A 15661-nucleotide genomic window follows, 5' to 3' on the forward strand; every position below is an offset into this window, starting at 1 on the left:
TTATGCCTGAGTAAATCTGTGTCCTGCACTGTATGGGTATATAGAGATTAATTTCTCTCTAGCACAACAAATGCCTTTATAATACTAACCTGGGAGTCAAGACTCCATTAAAATGGACTATAAATGTTAAGTTTCTAAATGAGTTTCTACCTTTTAAAAATTGGGAACTGAATCCAATTTTAATGGTGTTTAAACATAAATACAGATGATGGAAACACAAAGACATAGACTATACTGCATATTGGAACAATTTATCTGAATTAAAATCCCTCTAAACCATCAATTTCCCTTCAGATTTATGTTTTCTTACAGAGAAATATCTATGCTGAAATGGTTTATGGTATTTGTACCCAAAAGTTCATAAAAAAGACCTCAGAAAGTCAGGATGTTGTCCATTTAACAGCTCTGGTTGGCTGGCCACATCCCCAGTCAGACCATGCCTTCTAGACTGCTATGCCATGCCCAATCTGGCTTGGTAGTAGGATGTCTTGTGAGGAAGGTTGTCATCCCCAGTCATAGAGACAATGGCAGCCTAGGCAATGCTAAAATTTGTGCTGAGTCAGTAATACCTTTACAGATTATAACTAATTAGAAATTCACCACATATTTCCATTAGGGAAAAACAAAACAACATTAAAAAAAATACGGCTCACAGAACCTTTGTGTGCTATCGGATTGATTACGTTCATTAAAGTTAAATTTACTTCAAACTTGCACAAAAAGAATTATAACTGATCTTGTAATATACAGTAGTACTCAATTACCCCAATTCCTCCTACTGGGAAGAAATCTTTGAATCACACTCAGACGTATACAAGTGCAACTGTAAGCACAGGCTACAAAAATAAAATGGTTGAGCTTATAAATAGAAACATTTTAATCCCACTCTCCATACTTATGCTACATTGGGTCTCAAACAGAGACATAAGCACACAATAAATTATTAGATATAGAAAATCTGCTGTGGATGAGCGCTATTTTTGGCCTACATCTGTATGTTGATATAATGTGCATAATGTTTTATTAAGAAGGATTTCCTGTACATATGACTCTTAAGGAAACAAACATTTGTGTTTAGTAACCAACATTGCAGGCCTTGCATAGAGACAGACCAAAGTATAACAACTGGGAATGCTGCATAACAGAGCACGCAGTTACAAAAAAGACAAAACCAGCAATAACAAAAATGGAATACAATAAAATGTTTTTCTTAAATTCCTCTGCCTGTTTTTTGGCTTCACCAATGTCTCTGGCTCTGAACCCCTCATCTTAGAACATGCCCTTTACATTGACTGTAGGTCGGGATTCCACCCCCAATTCCTCCTGCAAAGGCTTTGATTTACATTTGGCCTTAGGAGAATAAAGTAGATCATGGGAGAATAACCAACTAATTCAATCAATAAAACAAGATGAATCAGCCTGTATAAGCAAAGCAGTTAGAAATACCTTTAAAAACCATGTGAAAGCCCCTGCAACCGAAATATGAAAAATGTCACATCTTTACTGTTTACATTAGACAAATACAAAGGGAACACACTTAATTCTTAAAATAAAACCAACTTCTTATTTTAGAGTCACTTTAGCTGTATAATTCCTACCTTGGTAACTGGGTTCACAATGTGACATCTATAATTGTACCTATATATATTTTGTTTGCTTTCATACATTTGTCTAAAAATAACCTTTTGTATTGAAAAAGATGTATTAGCTCCAAAAACATTGTAAGCCTGACACTGACATAGTCTGTCCATTGTGACCTTGTCTTTTGTTTAACAGGCCTCTAATATCATAAAATTGTCAGAATATGCACTGAGACACTGATTAATTGTGCCCATAAAACCCACTCAAAGTGCTTCACACCTTATTAGCACGGCAAAATATGTAATTGCTTATAATGTTTATTTTTAGTAACTTAAAAAAAATTTTTTGGAAGGGAAATCCAAAAGCTCTTTTGTAAACCGCCACCATATAAGTACAAAAGGACCATCACAAAATATTCTATTTATTATCTATAGAGTACTATGCCAGACACATTCTGGGGTCTGTTTACTGTGGCTCACATAATGTTGTAATTCATCATTGCTGGACATGGCAGCAATATGTGATCTGTAACATTTATTCCCAGCTTTACTGGGAAAACTGGGAAAAGCAATGTACTGTAAAGGTGTGACTTGGTCATGTATGGTGCTGTGCAGAGAGAGTCTTACTATCTATAATAATTGTCAAGGTAGACTATATTGTGTGCTTATTTGTACAGTAGCAATGTAGGACAATGTTACTTGTTCTACAAAAAAAGGCATGCTAAACTAAACAAAATGTGTCTTTCCTATGCTATTCCTAGTGCCTTTGTAAGATTTAGAGGGCAATGTAAAAAAAGTTCTAAAAACAAAATTGAGCATGCAAACTAGGGATCACTTGCCTTCATGTACCCAGGCTGATGCTCTTTTCTGCTAACAGGAGCACTGGCCCAGATACCTGATTCATTGGCACCCTCCAATGATTGAATCTTTCCTTTCCATTTAAAGAAGGGTATATTCTAGGTTTGGATTCATTTAAGCCTTACTAAATAACAAACTATTTTAGAGGGCATCAACTGTCAGGTATCTTCTTGGTGAAGACTGGATTCTTCAACTCCGAAAGGTTTTCATGCTTTCATGCATTTCAATTTTTAGTTGTATTAACAAGTTTTGTCTTTGTTCATGTTTTATAGCAATTGTGTATCCTTAAGAAGATGTGAAGTTGGTTGTACTGTAAATATACTATAATATGTGTTTTATTCTTACAATGGGCTTTGTACCATAGACACCCTAATAGTATAGCCATGGAGTTAATTTCATCAACTTCCTAAACATTTCACACACACCATGAATACAAATAGCAGAGTATAATAAAAGTTTACAGTACAGGTGTTGGACCTGTTATACAGAATGAGTAGAACTTGGGGATAAGTTCTGTAATTTGGACCACCATACTTTGGCTACTAAAAAACAATTTAAATATTAAATAAACCCAACAGGATTACTTGGGAATCAAGCACAAGGTACTGTTTTATGAATACAGAGAAAATCATTTTTAAAAATGTAAATTATTTTATTAAAATGGAATGGGTGGGAGATGGCCTTCCTATCATTTCTGGATAACAGGATTCCAGATAAAGGATTCCATACCTGTATTTGCATATGCAGTTGCATTAGATTAGTCTCTGCCATCTTTGTGCCCTCCATGGATTAATGTAAGTGTATGTAAACTCTATTTAGACATACATGCTTACATAAAATATAGGCGCAATACAGCATACACTGTTGGTAAAGCATTGCCAAAGCATTCACAAGCATCTATTTTTTAATATATATTAGTATATGAGTTTGATGCATGTCTCTCTGTGGTTACATTGCCTCACACACTGAGGGTTTTGCTTGTCATTACACAGTAAGCAGAGAACATGGAATCTAAGGGATTTCTTTCTAGTCAGACAGACATATAGCAACACCCACATACATTATGTTCATTTATCTGTTATTTATACTTTTCTCGGTTGTGTTTTGCTTTAATCAGTATTTCATATTTCAGCATATTATTTGCTTTAGTTATGGATTTCCGTCTTTTGAGGTCAGTAATTTTTAAATGATAGCAAATTACAAGACCTCAGCGGGTTAGCTCGAGTAAGCATGATTTCACCTTTAACAGTTTGTTGTAGCCTAAGGTGCTAAAGGGATGACATATGGTTTTCAGTTTAATGGCTTAAAAAAAAGAAAACAAGCATTTATTTTCTAGTGTTTTGATTTAGTGCAGAGTATAAGGCAGTGTATCGCCAGCAATAACAAAAAAAGTGCATGAGTTTTAGTGTTTGAAACTCCTACCACAGCACTTCGCCGCCTGAGACCCTAAGGCTTAGAGAGCAATAATATCTTGCTTCTTTAATTGCCACTCATCACAACGTGTTGAAATAATCATCTCTTTTTCTTTTCCTCCCAGGTGTCCATTGATGAGCGCATCAGACAGTTGCATGAAGCCCACAGGGATTTTGGCCCCACGTCTCAGCATTTTCTTTCCAGTAAGCAATTTTAACTTCTGCTAATTAAACCTGCATGCTCTAGGTCTATTCAGTGGTCCCATTTCAAAGACCATCAGTTATCCCCCTGAGCAGATTTCTAGTTGTAAAGGTTACTAAGCAATTAAGTAGTCAGCACCTTTTACCTAAAATCTTTAACATGCAAAAATGCTTTACCCTTGTACGTCTAGCTATCCCACTGTGATATTGCATCTTCTGGCCTTTCAAGGATTATAAGGACTTCTGTAAGCAAGAAGTGTTACTGTGTAATTGAAGGGGAAGTTATTCTGTAAATTAACATTTAGTATAATCAAAATTCTCATTAGAAATCTTTCAGCTGATATTTTATTAATTTCCCTTTCCATTCTGCTTTTTTCCAGTTTTCACAAATGTTGTAAATTGTCAGGGTCACTGACTCCCACAAACAAAATTGTTTAACCATGAGGCGTCAATTCTCTCAATAATGCACATTTTATTCTATAAAGATCCACCCCCATCCACTGTAACTTTCAAAGTACTGTCTTATTGCCAGAATAAGTGGAATCCTGGCAACTAGATTGTTCATACTCGTCAGCTGCTAAACAAAAAGTTAATTCTCAGACCACTAAAAATTACAGATTCTTAGAATATCAATATATGCATCATACAAAACATACATTTTCATGTGAATTCCCACGCTAGTTAATCTTTTATGCCCATGACACCAAATTCACTATAAGGAAGAGAGGGTATACTAAACAGAATTGGAGGAAACCAGTCTTGTAATAGCATTGACGTCTTTATAAGTCCCTTTTGGTTTGCTCCTGTGCTAGTGTTAGATGAACTAGAGCTACTGGAATAACCAGGAAATGTTGTTTCCTCTTTTTTCTTTTTTTTTATTTATTTATATATTTATTTTTTTGTACAAAATCAACAACATTTTGGTTATTACGGGTAATAAATTCAGTTGAATAATTACAAAAAGGACATTGGGCAGTGACACATTGCTTCAATAATTTATAAACCTTATAATGAGATTTGCAGTAGTCTTACTTCCATCTGTTCTATAAAATGTATATATAAGACATACTAAATCACTTACTCCAGTCTATAAAGATTAGAGGGCTCATTAATGTCCGCAGATGCAGTGGGCAATTTGTGCTTTTCCCCGCAGTGAGTTGCACCTACAACCACCTTAATTTCATGGTGATTACATTCAAAAGTGCACTTTGCAGGGTCAGTTTATGCACCCTTATATATATTCACAAGCACATACAAGGTTTTACCCAGAGAGAAACTAAGAAAACTTTTTTTTTTCATTTTCTTCAAAACAGTAGAAATGTTACTGGCAATATCTAAGCATCTATATCTGCCTCATAAGCTGTTAAATGGGGTGATGTACAGTACAGGCATTCTATGTCTTTAGAGTCACTGGAATAATCCTTTACAAAAATACATGAGATTTTTGATCTTATGATTCATCACTTAATGAATGAGTGAATATCACTCTAAAAATGGCCATACACGTAATAAAAATGACATAATCCGAACACATTTGCATATGATTTGTGCCAAAGCAAACTGTCAGCTATGCCCATTTTAACACACTGGACACAGTCACCTCAGATACACCACCCCCACGTGGCCAAAATGATGTTGGATTTATGGGAAAGAAACACTGAAAGAAAGGTGTGGAAAATAGAATAAAGAGAGGCAGTTAGAAAATCATAGGGAAATCAGATAAAGTAGGGTACATATAAAGAGATGAAAGGAAATTAAAACATGGTAAATGACAACTGTCATTAGGTTAACATTTAGTGAAAATAGAGGCATTGAATATTTAATGCAATATAACAATTACAACAATTATAAGCTGTAGGAAATGAAGAGATAATTTGCATTAGTGCAGTTAAAGTAGCAACAAATCAGAAAAATTGCTTTAATTTTCCAACTTCTAGTAAAGGTATAGGACCAATTATCCAGAATGCTTGGGACCAAGGATATTCCTGATAAGGGGTCTTTCCGTAATTTGGATCTCCATACCTTAAGTCTAATAAAAAAATCAATAAAACATTAATTAAACCCAATAGGATTGTTTTGCGTCCAATAAGGATTATTTATATCTTAGTTGGGATCAATTACAAGGTAATGTTTTATTATTACAGAGAAAAAAGAAATCAGTTTTTAAAATTCTGAATTATTTGATTAAAATAGAGGCTTTGGGAGACAGGCTTTCCATAATTCAGAGCTTTCTGGATAACGGGTTTCCAGATAAGGGATCCCATACCTGTAGTATGATCAAACTAAGGGACAAATTTGTGTAATCAAATATCTTCACAGTAAAATTCCACCTCTCTCTATTCATTTGTACGGGCCTTTTAGAGGCGTATTAATTCATGGGTAAGTTAGAGTAAGAGTTCATCATTTGACAAAATATGCCTTTAAAAAACCTATAGAGATTAATAGAGAATGGTGGAATATTACTGAGGTGAGCTCTAATTTCACACTTAAATAAATCTGCCTGAACTGTTAATTGGTTGATGTAACTAACTGCACTGGTACAATGTAGCAGCTACAGTATGTTAACAAATCAGTGTGTTTACAAATAGAAAAAGAGAAATCTTTTGCTTTATTTTGTTTTACAGATGTTTATTCATAGTACCCAGTAATATTATAAATGTGCTGTAATGGCTCGATTACCTAAGTAAGGAATATTCTAGTCTCCATTACAGCAGATTTTTCCTGAACCCATATTCTAAGTATTTTAGAAATGAGTTAAATGTTCAACACTTTGCATTTAAGCTTGCTTGGTATTTAAATGCAATTTGCTTGTGTTAATACAGGACTCAGCGGTGTCAATTTAATTTTGGCATTCTTGTCCAATCTGATATTAATTTAGGTGACCAGTCATGCTAATTGTTTTAACCTTCAGTTTTTATGCCCTTAGTTCACCTCATTAAATTGCTGATGAACCTTCTCTTTTCAAGCTGCCAATAGTTTTCAGATCTTTACCTGCTGACTGTACTGCAGGAGATTTTGTAGAACTGCACTGGTAAAGATTGTCACTTATTGTTAAAATGCCTAATAAAATGTATGAAAAGGAAACAATTTATCACATTTGTGTAGCCTGCCATGAAATAAGCACATGTTCTTCCAGCATCCTCGCAATGTCAAAGCCAGCTCCTGGATTAAGTTTTCATTATTTGATTAACTTTAACAAAAAGGAACATGCTTTATCATGGAATGCTTACAAAATTAAACATCTTTTACTATGGAAACAGGGGTTATTACAGTGTCCGTCACACAAACTGCCTCCTTGATGGCATGTTAATCATTGTGAGTTAACTTGAGTGAACTATTAAAGGGGAACTCCACCCAAATACAATTTAAGCTTTTTAAAAACTAAACATACTCTCAAGCAATTTAGCAATATAAATAAATTAAAATAGGCAACTGCTAATGCAGAAGGCAGGTATGCAGGGGCTATTGGGCATAAGGCAACAATGAACCATAGGAAATACAGAAACTTTCCATTGCAAAGTGCAGGGTGCAGCTTAAGGTGGCCATACACTTAGCAATAATGATCTTTCATGCGACCATTGGTTGCATGAAAGATTAAGGTAGAAACAATAGAAATTCTACCTCCACCTGCCGATTCAGCCCTAAACGTAGATTTTGCTGGGGCGCCTTCAACTGCCTATATCAAAACATTTTAACTTGCCCAATCGACAAGACAACAGATATCCACAGCCTTTGCGATATTGGTCATCTCATCAAGCCGCCATACATGTACCTAATACAGTACGAAACGAGGTTTCATACAATAATATCGGTGCATGTATGGCCAGCTTTACACAGGCACAAGGTAACCCTGTATGAATGAAACCGCCCCCCCCCCCCAACACCAGGCCCTCTTTATTGGCCCTGCTGCCTCATCAAACCACATGTAACTCGAACTCTGTACCTGCTGCCCCTGCTGAGGCCAAGCAAGCAGCTTGCTCATCTCAAAGCAGATGTTAATGAAATTCTGCCTTCAGGACTTATTTGTTTGACTTCATATATACCAGATCACAATGTTCTCTGGATTTTCTTTTATACATTAAGAAGCAAATGTTAACATTTTCTCCATATCTCCATGAACCTTTTGCATGTTTCCCATAAATTGGACAAAAATAACAATATTAAACAGAAAGCCTAGTATACTGTAGTCAAAGGATGTACTTATTCAAATGTCTGTAGTGTTTACCAGTTCACTATCCATGATCAGCCATGAAAAACTGTACTGTGCTCTAAATCCTTAACTGGCCGTTTAAATTGTCATTTAAAAGAAAAAGCATCACCACTACAAGTAGGTTTTAAATTCCTCTTATTTTCTAGATTATGTTCAAATCATGTTATTTATAATTGGAAAAACGTCTACATAGCATTACCCTGTGTTTCTAAACACAGTGCATCACGGGCGACCATAGGATTTCTTAATTGCATTTCCTGACCTACCTTGCTCATAGGCACAAATGTAAATCACATGTTCAGCTACTGTCAATGGAAGTTCTGTTTAATTAGAGGTGTTGATTTATGTAGAAAAACGTTGAACTTTTCTGAGAAAAGTCAAGAACAAAATATTGATTTAAATACCTGTTTCAAATTCATTGCAACTTGGGGCAGCTGGTCATATATGTTCATTGCACACTCAGGACCTCAATCCAACTTCATTAGAAGTCAGTTGATGTAAGTTTATACCATGACCTGAGCACTTGCATCCTTATATCCTCGCAACTGAACCAAACTCTTTGAATGAACCTTAAAGGACAATAAAAGGTTAATATAAATTAGAAGTAATTCTAAAGGCATTCATTTTAAGTACTAACTGCATATCTAAATTCCCAGATCCCTGCTTGCTTCTCTGAGATATGGTGCTGGCAGCCTACAGCAGTGTGACGCCTACAGTGACATCACTGAAATCTCTCTTCCCTTCCTGTAGCTGCCAGCGGCAGCCTTCCTATTCTCTGAGCATGTGTGTAACTTGATCCTGTCTGCTGTTCTGAGCTACACATGCCCACCTGCCAATCAGAAGCGGATCTGGCAGAGGGGAGGGGGGGAGGGAATGAAACACATGTGCAGTATGAAGCAAGGAGGGAAGGGAAGGGAGAATACCTTTTTAGAGATGGCTGCCTGTTCTAGAAAATGTGAAGTAAGTGTGACTGAGTAAATATTTGATTAGGTGAGCCAAAAGTGTGGCGTTTTTACTAAACAATAGGAGGACTATTGGGCAGTATGCTTTTTAAATTTTGACTTGCATTCTCCTTTAACATAAAATAATCACAGAATCACATTATTTCACCATCAGTGAATTATAGGTTTTGGTCATCATTATTATTACAAATGTTTATGATTTTGTTGCATGCCTTGTCCTCATTTCCTATCCTGTCTGTAATATATATACCAATGAACATGTCTGACTAAGTGAGAATATGGCTGAAATGACTTTATATACTGTGCATTGGCAGGTATGGGTATTTCATGGCATCTAAATACCCATACCTGCCGATGCAGCATGAGCAGCATTTGTCTTTGGGAACATTTTAGCTTAGCTTAGAGCTTTAAAGGTTACCTGAAGAATATCTACTATCTGCTGACGGATATTTTGGCAGACCATATACAATGAGAAGGTAAAACACTTTCTCAAGAAGGGAAAAAAGCTTTAATGAAGTATGATTGTGTATTTTACAGCTTCTCTTCATTTTACAGCTGCTATTCCAGATGCCTTTTTCACATTTATAAGTCTTTTTAAGCCTATTTAACACATCTACACCATCTCCATCATTTTATAATTTAAATATATTTCCAGTTGTTTGAGAGCAGCACCATCTCCTTCATTGTTACTTTAAGAAAATCTTAGGAACATGATTCAAATGAAGCAAGGGATAATTTCAGGAAAATAAGGAAAAATGCAGTGACTGCATAATAGACATGTGACAGTGAGGTGCATATTGTGCCCATTACTAAGACAAAAAAAATTATAGGCAGAACTTAGGTTCTCAGCACTCACTCATCATTTGGGTTACCTTACATGATATCTCAGGGTCCTTAAGCCAACTCCTGAAATAGTCCTGGACTATTTGCTTATTATGGTGTGTTATATGTCTTTTGCTATATACTGTTTGTAAATAGAAGCCCTACCATCTTGTGAAACTATCAACAAAGACTTTCTATTAAGAGCGGGTCATGGACATGTGACAATTTGTCAGGACCATGTTTTTGTTTATGGTTCTCTCTGTTATCGAGGATTGGACATGGATTCCTGTTCTTCCTTCTTTTTTTGTACAGGTTTTTAGTTGTTTGAAATGCGCTGCTGCCATTTTCAGCATTTTCCCCATTAGAAAGAAAGTCATGCTGCTGCTGTTCAGACTGAGCATTCTGCAATTCGGGCACCAATTATTTTATCACTGTCTTGATTTTGTTAGTTCTCTCATATTTCTTTAGTAAATTACATGTCAAAGTAACAGTTTTCAGATATCTTTATAGCAGAAACATACAGTGGTAATTGCAGTTTAAATTAAGATGAAGTGTGCAAAATGCAAGTCCTCTCGATGGGTGTTTGCATTATTTTATCTATACTTTAGAATGTGTATAGACAGACTAATGAACTTAATTTAAGCTATCTAAATTAGTTTTTACAAAGAAAGCAATGCTCCAAGAAGAGGAAATGCCATTTTAGCAATGCCAGAAACTTCTGCTTGACGACATGTATAAAACACAGCATGGTATTACTTAGAGAAATGGCACTGTTTCCGTGTCATTTTATTTTAAAATATCAATGTTTATAGTTAAATTCATTTAAATAAGGATGTGTTCTCAGTTTAGCTATTATTTTGTTTGAATATTTATTGCATATGGGTGCCTCTATGGCAAAGTAAATGGATGCACAACACCTTTTAATTGGCTAAGAGTTGCAAAGGCTGAATTTGTATGAGTATTGTACTCAATGCAGTTTGCCTTCAGCAACATGGAGAGTTAACCCTATAAGTGCCAGCACAGGTTCAAGTTAATTTTTCTGCACCATTGTGTCTGCCCAGTCTGTTCTGGTGAATCACACACACATGCACTACTGACACAGAGAAACCATTGAGCACAGTTGTGTTCAAAACGTTAAAAGGCACATAACCCAACTGCATGCAGCCTAAAACATCTTACTTGCATGGTGGGAAATTACATAGTTACATAGTTTAGTTGGGTTTAAAAAAGACCAAAGTCAATCAAGTTCAACCATTCCAAGTGAACCCCTGCACACATAAACCTATCCTGACCTATCTATACACTCACATATAGTGATAAGCGAATCTATCCTGTTTCGCTTCGCCATAAAATTTGTGAAACAGCAAGAAAATTCACGAAACGGTGAGAAATTTGCGAAACGCATTTGTCTGACTCAAATAGCTCCATAAATGTATGTAATTATTACCTCCAGGTGTCATGAAGGAGCACGAGTGATAGATGCTATTACTAAACCGAGGTTGCATTTTTAAAAAATATGCATATTAATTAGATAGAAACATAGATCCGATTAAAAATAGCTGCACAAATCAGCAGACAATTGACCCCCATTAATATGGCTTGTGAATTCCAAGTAAAACATCATGCAAAAAGCAGGAACATTTTTAAATAATTATTTCTGAATGTTACAAGCTAATCTTTCTGCAGGTACATTAGCTATAGTTTTCCATTAATACGCGTGAGTAACCACTGATAGATTTCTATGGAATGTTCATTCCACATTGAACCTTCCGCCTATGTAATGCTGACAGTATTTGCCTGAGGTTACATGGAGCTGGCACAAGATAGCTCTACAACCAGCTGTGCATATTGTACTCTGATGTCTCCCTTAGGCTTGGAAGTCAAGTTTGATAAATGTAATAAATCTTGCTCTGTGATATCCAATCCTTATTCCTTAAAAAAGAATAGTTTTAGGTATTTCTTGAAGATGGGCAACATGCAGTTGAATTGAATGTCCAGATGATAAGGGTGGTGTGGTGATAGATGGTCTCTGCCCTTCAAGCAGTAGTCTTATCTGGCTCTCTAGTTTTCTATGGGAAGCAGCTTTGGTAAAAAATTATATGGCTTCTTGACAATAATAAAATGTATATGGGAATCCTAATACTTTAGTAGTGTTTGTTGGAAAGTAATTACAGTGATAGGATATTTTGGAATGCTTAAGGCTAGTGCCACATGTGGGTGATTCTCTGGCTGGGGAAAATGCAGGCCGGGAATTAGCCACTACACTGGCACCAGCCTCCTACCTTGCCTTTACCCGGAAGCATTGTCTCCACCAAGGTGCAGGCAGATATTAGTAAAAAAATGCAAATGTTCATATTTCACAGCCAATATCTGCTGCGTCTGCCTGTACCCAGGTAGAGACAATGCTTCCAGGTACAGACAAGGTAGGAGACTCCGCAAGCCGAGAATCAGCCCATGTGACACTAGCCTAAGACCTGGGATCGTCTTGTAATATGACATTTTCCAGACACAAATAAGTTTGCTTCCAGTCAAATGGTCCCATGTGAGAGGGATTTAGGAAAAGTAATTCTGAGGAATATAGTTGGTTCTGAATGCAGATGATCCTGCAGGACAGGATGGACCGCATATTTATTTCATTATTCTATTTAATGGAGCAAATTAAGGAACTTCACATGCCAAAAATGTTCATTTCACCCACAACCCAATTCTATGTACATCACTCCACCGCTATATTGTTCACAGGCCTTCACCTCGGAAAGAAGGATTCCACATCCAGTGCACCAAGGAGAATAAATTGTGCATACATTTTAGTAGTTAGAAAATTCTGGCTGAATGGTACAAATTAATAGACAAGAGTCTAAACTAGAAAAAACCACAAAAACTTTTCATGAGTTTGTCTGTTGTTCCCAGTCACAATGAGCTAGCCAAGAGAACAGGCTGGCAGGCTAAATTAGAACAAAGATTTGGCAGTGGACCCAAAAATGTAAACCTTTGCCTGGTGCTCGACATGGGTCTATTCATTCTTTATTCCTCGCTAGTTCCTCTTTCCCTCTTGGCATTTTATTTTAGCTTTCAGTAAGTTGCAACATTTAGGTCTGCCCTTTTCCTTTTGCCAGGTAATTTGTAGACAGCACCTGGTATATAAAGAAGCAGCAGCCAGACAGCTGACAAGGGGTTTCAGCTAAGCAAGCTAGCCAGCTCCCTGTGCCTTTACTGGCGGAGCACTGTCCTTCAGCATGGCCTGCGAAATTCTTATTCACTGCTTCACAATTCATTTGCAAGCAATTTGTTTGAGAAAATGGGATGACACTATATCTTTGCTCCATTAGCTGTTACTTACTATCACTAGTTTACAGATTCCCATCCAGTGGGGATCGATTATAGATATTGGGCAAATTTGTACCTGGGCAGTAACCCTCACAACAACAACAATTATTGATTAGCTTTTCTCTGCCAGCTGAACAATGAAAGTGTTCACAGTGTTGTGAAGCACAACTCATTGTGGAAAAAAGTTGCTCACTGCTTCTGGGGACATAAATGAGCGAAGTAAATTTTATCAGGTCAAGGCTGGGGAACTACAATTATAAAGATGCTGCAGACATTTAGCTTATTATCAGATCCTCCTTACCACATATACGTCACTGATTTATGGCATTAATACATAAGCATATATTTTTATAGCAAAAATACATGGGCATAATTACATGAAGTATTTATGCCATTATATTACGCAGGTACATTTTTATGTAATGTATAAATGCAAGTTTCATCTGAGTTAGAGGAGAAAATGTGCAGTAAATATGCCCAATTGTGGTTGTAGCTATATTTGTAGCTTGGGAGCCTTTCTTTTGAGTTATGTGTCATCAGGTTTAAGGGGGGCATTGTCTTTTGGCAAACTGTCTGAAAGTGGTAAATTCACAAGCAGGAGTGCCATTTAGCAGATTTATTAGAGAATGTAACAATCACAAGGGCAGCTGCCACTAAGATGTCGTTGGACACCCAACTCTCAGAATTCTAACAGATGAAGTTGTTATTTACAGTAATTGCCATACACTGGACACCCCTTCTCTAATGTATAAAAAGCGAGTTTATACCCAAAACTTTGGAAAGTGTATTGACTATTTCGTTATTTGTGGAAAATTAAAAACTGTAGTTTTCCTTTGGCTCAGAGAAAAAAACACTCCTTTTTTTCTTGCATAAATAATAAGTATTCTTCTTATGAACCCTAAGCCTGAATATTAAAATTATGTTTTATAAGATATTTTCCAAATACCCATGTAATGCTTATCACAAGAAGGTTAAAATTCATCTTGCTTTGACGGCTCCATCTGTACTTGTAAGCACAGCCAGTGCATCTCTTTGAGATACGAGGGGAGAGAGCTTGCAAAGTCATGGCAGGTCGTTTTAATGCCTTTTTTGTGAGTGTGCCATTAATCTTGGCTCTTGTACAGGTTGCTGCCAGCAGTGTTTAGAAAGAAAGTTCTCCCAACTTTTAAAAGCACTTTTTCTGAAAGAAGCAGAGGGTTTAAATCATTTTGCATCATCTCTGCTGCTAGTTTGTTTTGTCAAAATAAAATACAACTTTATTCTCCAAATAGGGACCTGAAAACACACACACAGTTAATCACTTGGAGTCAATAATTCATGCTCTTGTTCTCCATCTCTTGTGGAGTTAGAGAACATTTGTCATAATGATTCTTGCTAACCCTCATTTCTCTATGAGCAATAGATAGTAGAGGTAATAGATCTCTCCATCCCTCTCTACCTCTCTTTCTCTCCCTTTGGGTCTCTTTTATGAAGCACAGGGCTGGATGCGAAGTATAAAAAAGACACCATTTTTTTTAAAATAACTTGCATCCTGCCCCATGGCATTTGTGGGATTATGCAAGATGCAAAGTGCAGATATGTCCCAGATGCAATTCATGTGTATGAATTTAGTACAGATATAATATAACTGGAGTTAGTCACTTGGACAGTACACGGTGGTGCATCGTAATTTTGTTGGTAATTATTAAAGGTTGCCTAGTGCAAATGGCCAGATTGCTGTGATCTCTTCCTGGCACTTAAAGGGATTCTTTTAATCTTTTTATTTCCGAATTACACCGTTTACATTGCAAATAATTTGCTCTACAATTTAAACTTTATTTTTGAACCAACAATGTATTTGTATGTATATCAATAAGACCCAAGTCCTATAGTAGCTAAACAGGGTTTCTCCTGCTTGGGTGCTATTCGCATGTCTACCACTAGGGGAGTAAGTTTAGCAATACAAACATTTTGTGAACTCGTTCTGAACGCTACAATGCTGAAATCCCCTCCAGCCTTCAGAAAACCTGCATCAGGTAGTTAGGATCTGGAGTTATTGTTTATAGAAGTCAATGTATCATTATTTACAAGTGCACACTGTGTGTATATTTCCTTTTCTTGACTAAAGCCCTTATATTCTCATTGACCCCTATATCTCAAGAATGGTTAACATACTTCTATGAAAGCATAAAACTGAGTTTAATAAAGGGAGGCATTTAAAAGCTTGACCAGCCTTGTAAATCAAATATATTTATTTAATCACAGTCTCATCCAACTTTAGCTCATAAAGGACCATATTAGTCTATACAT

General features: G+C 36.3%; 1 protein-coding gene across 3 annotated transcripts in view; it reads left to right on the forward strand.

The window, feature by feature from the left end:
* Positions 1 to 15661, forward strand: part of dmd.3 (LOC105946662) — a 1093908-nt gene that overhangs the window by 885429 nt on the left and 192818 nt on the right. For all 3 annotated transcript variants that reach the window (XM_031897001.1, XM_031896997.1, XM_031896998.1), the window contains one exon: positions 3976 to 4054. In XM_031897001.1, the coding sequence (XP_031752861.1) occupies positions 3976 to 4054 (79 nt within the window). The remainder of the gene's footprint in view (positions 1 to 3975; positions 4055 to 15661) is intronic.

Source organism: Xenopus tropicalis, chromosome 2, assembly GCF_000004195.4.
Source record: "Xenopus tropicalis strain Nigerian chromosome 2, UCB_Xtro_10.0, whole genome shotgun sequence".
Taxonomy (NCBI): Eukaryota; Metazoa; Chordata; class Amphibia; order Anura; family Pipidae; genus Xenopus; species Xenopus tropicalis.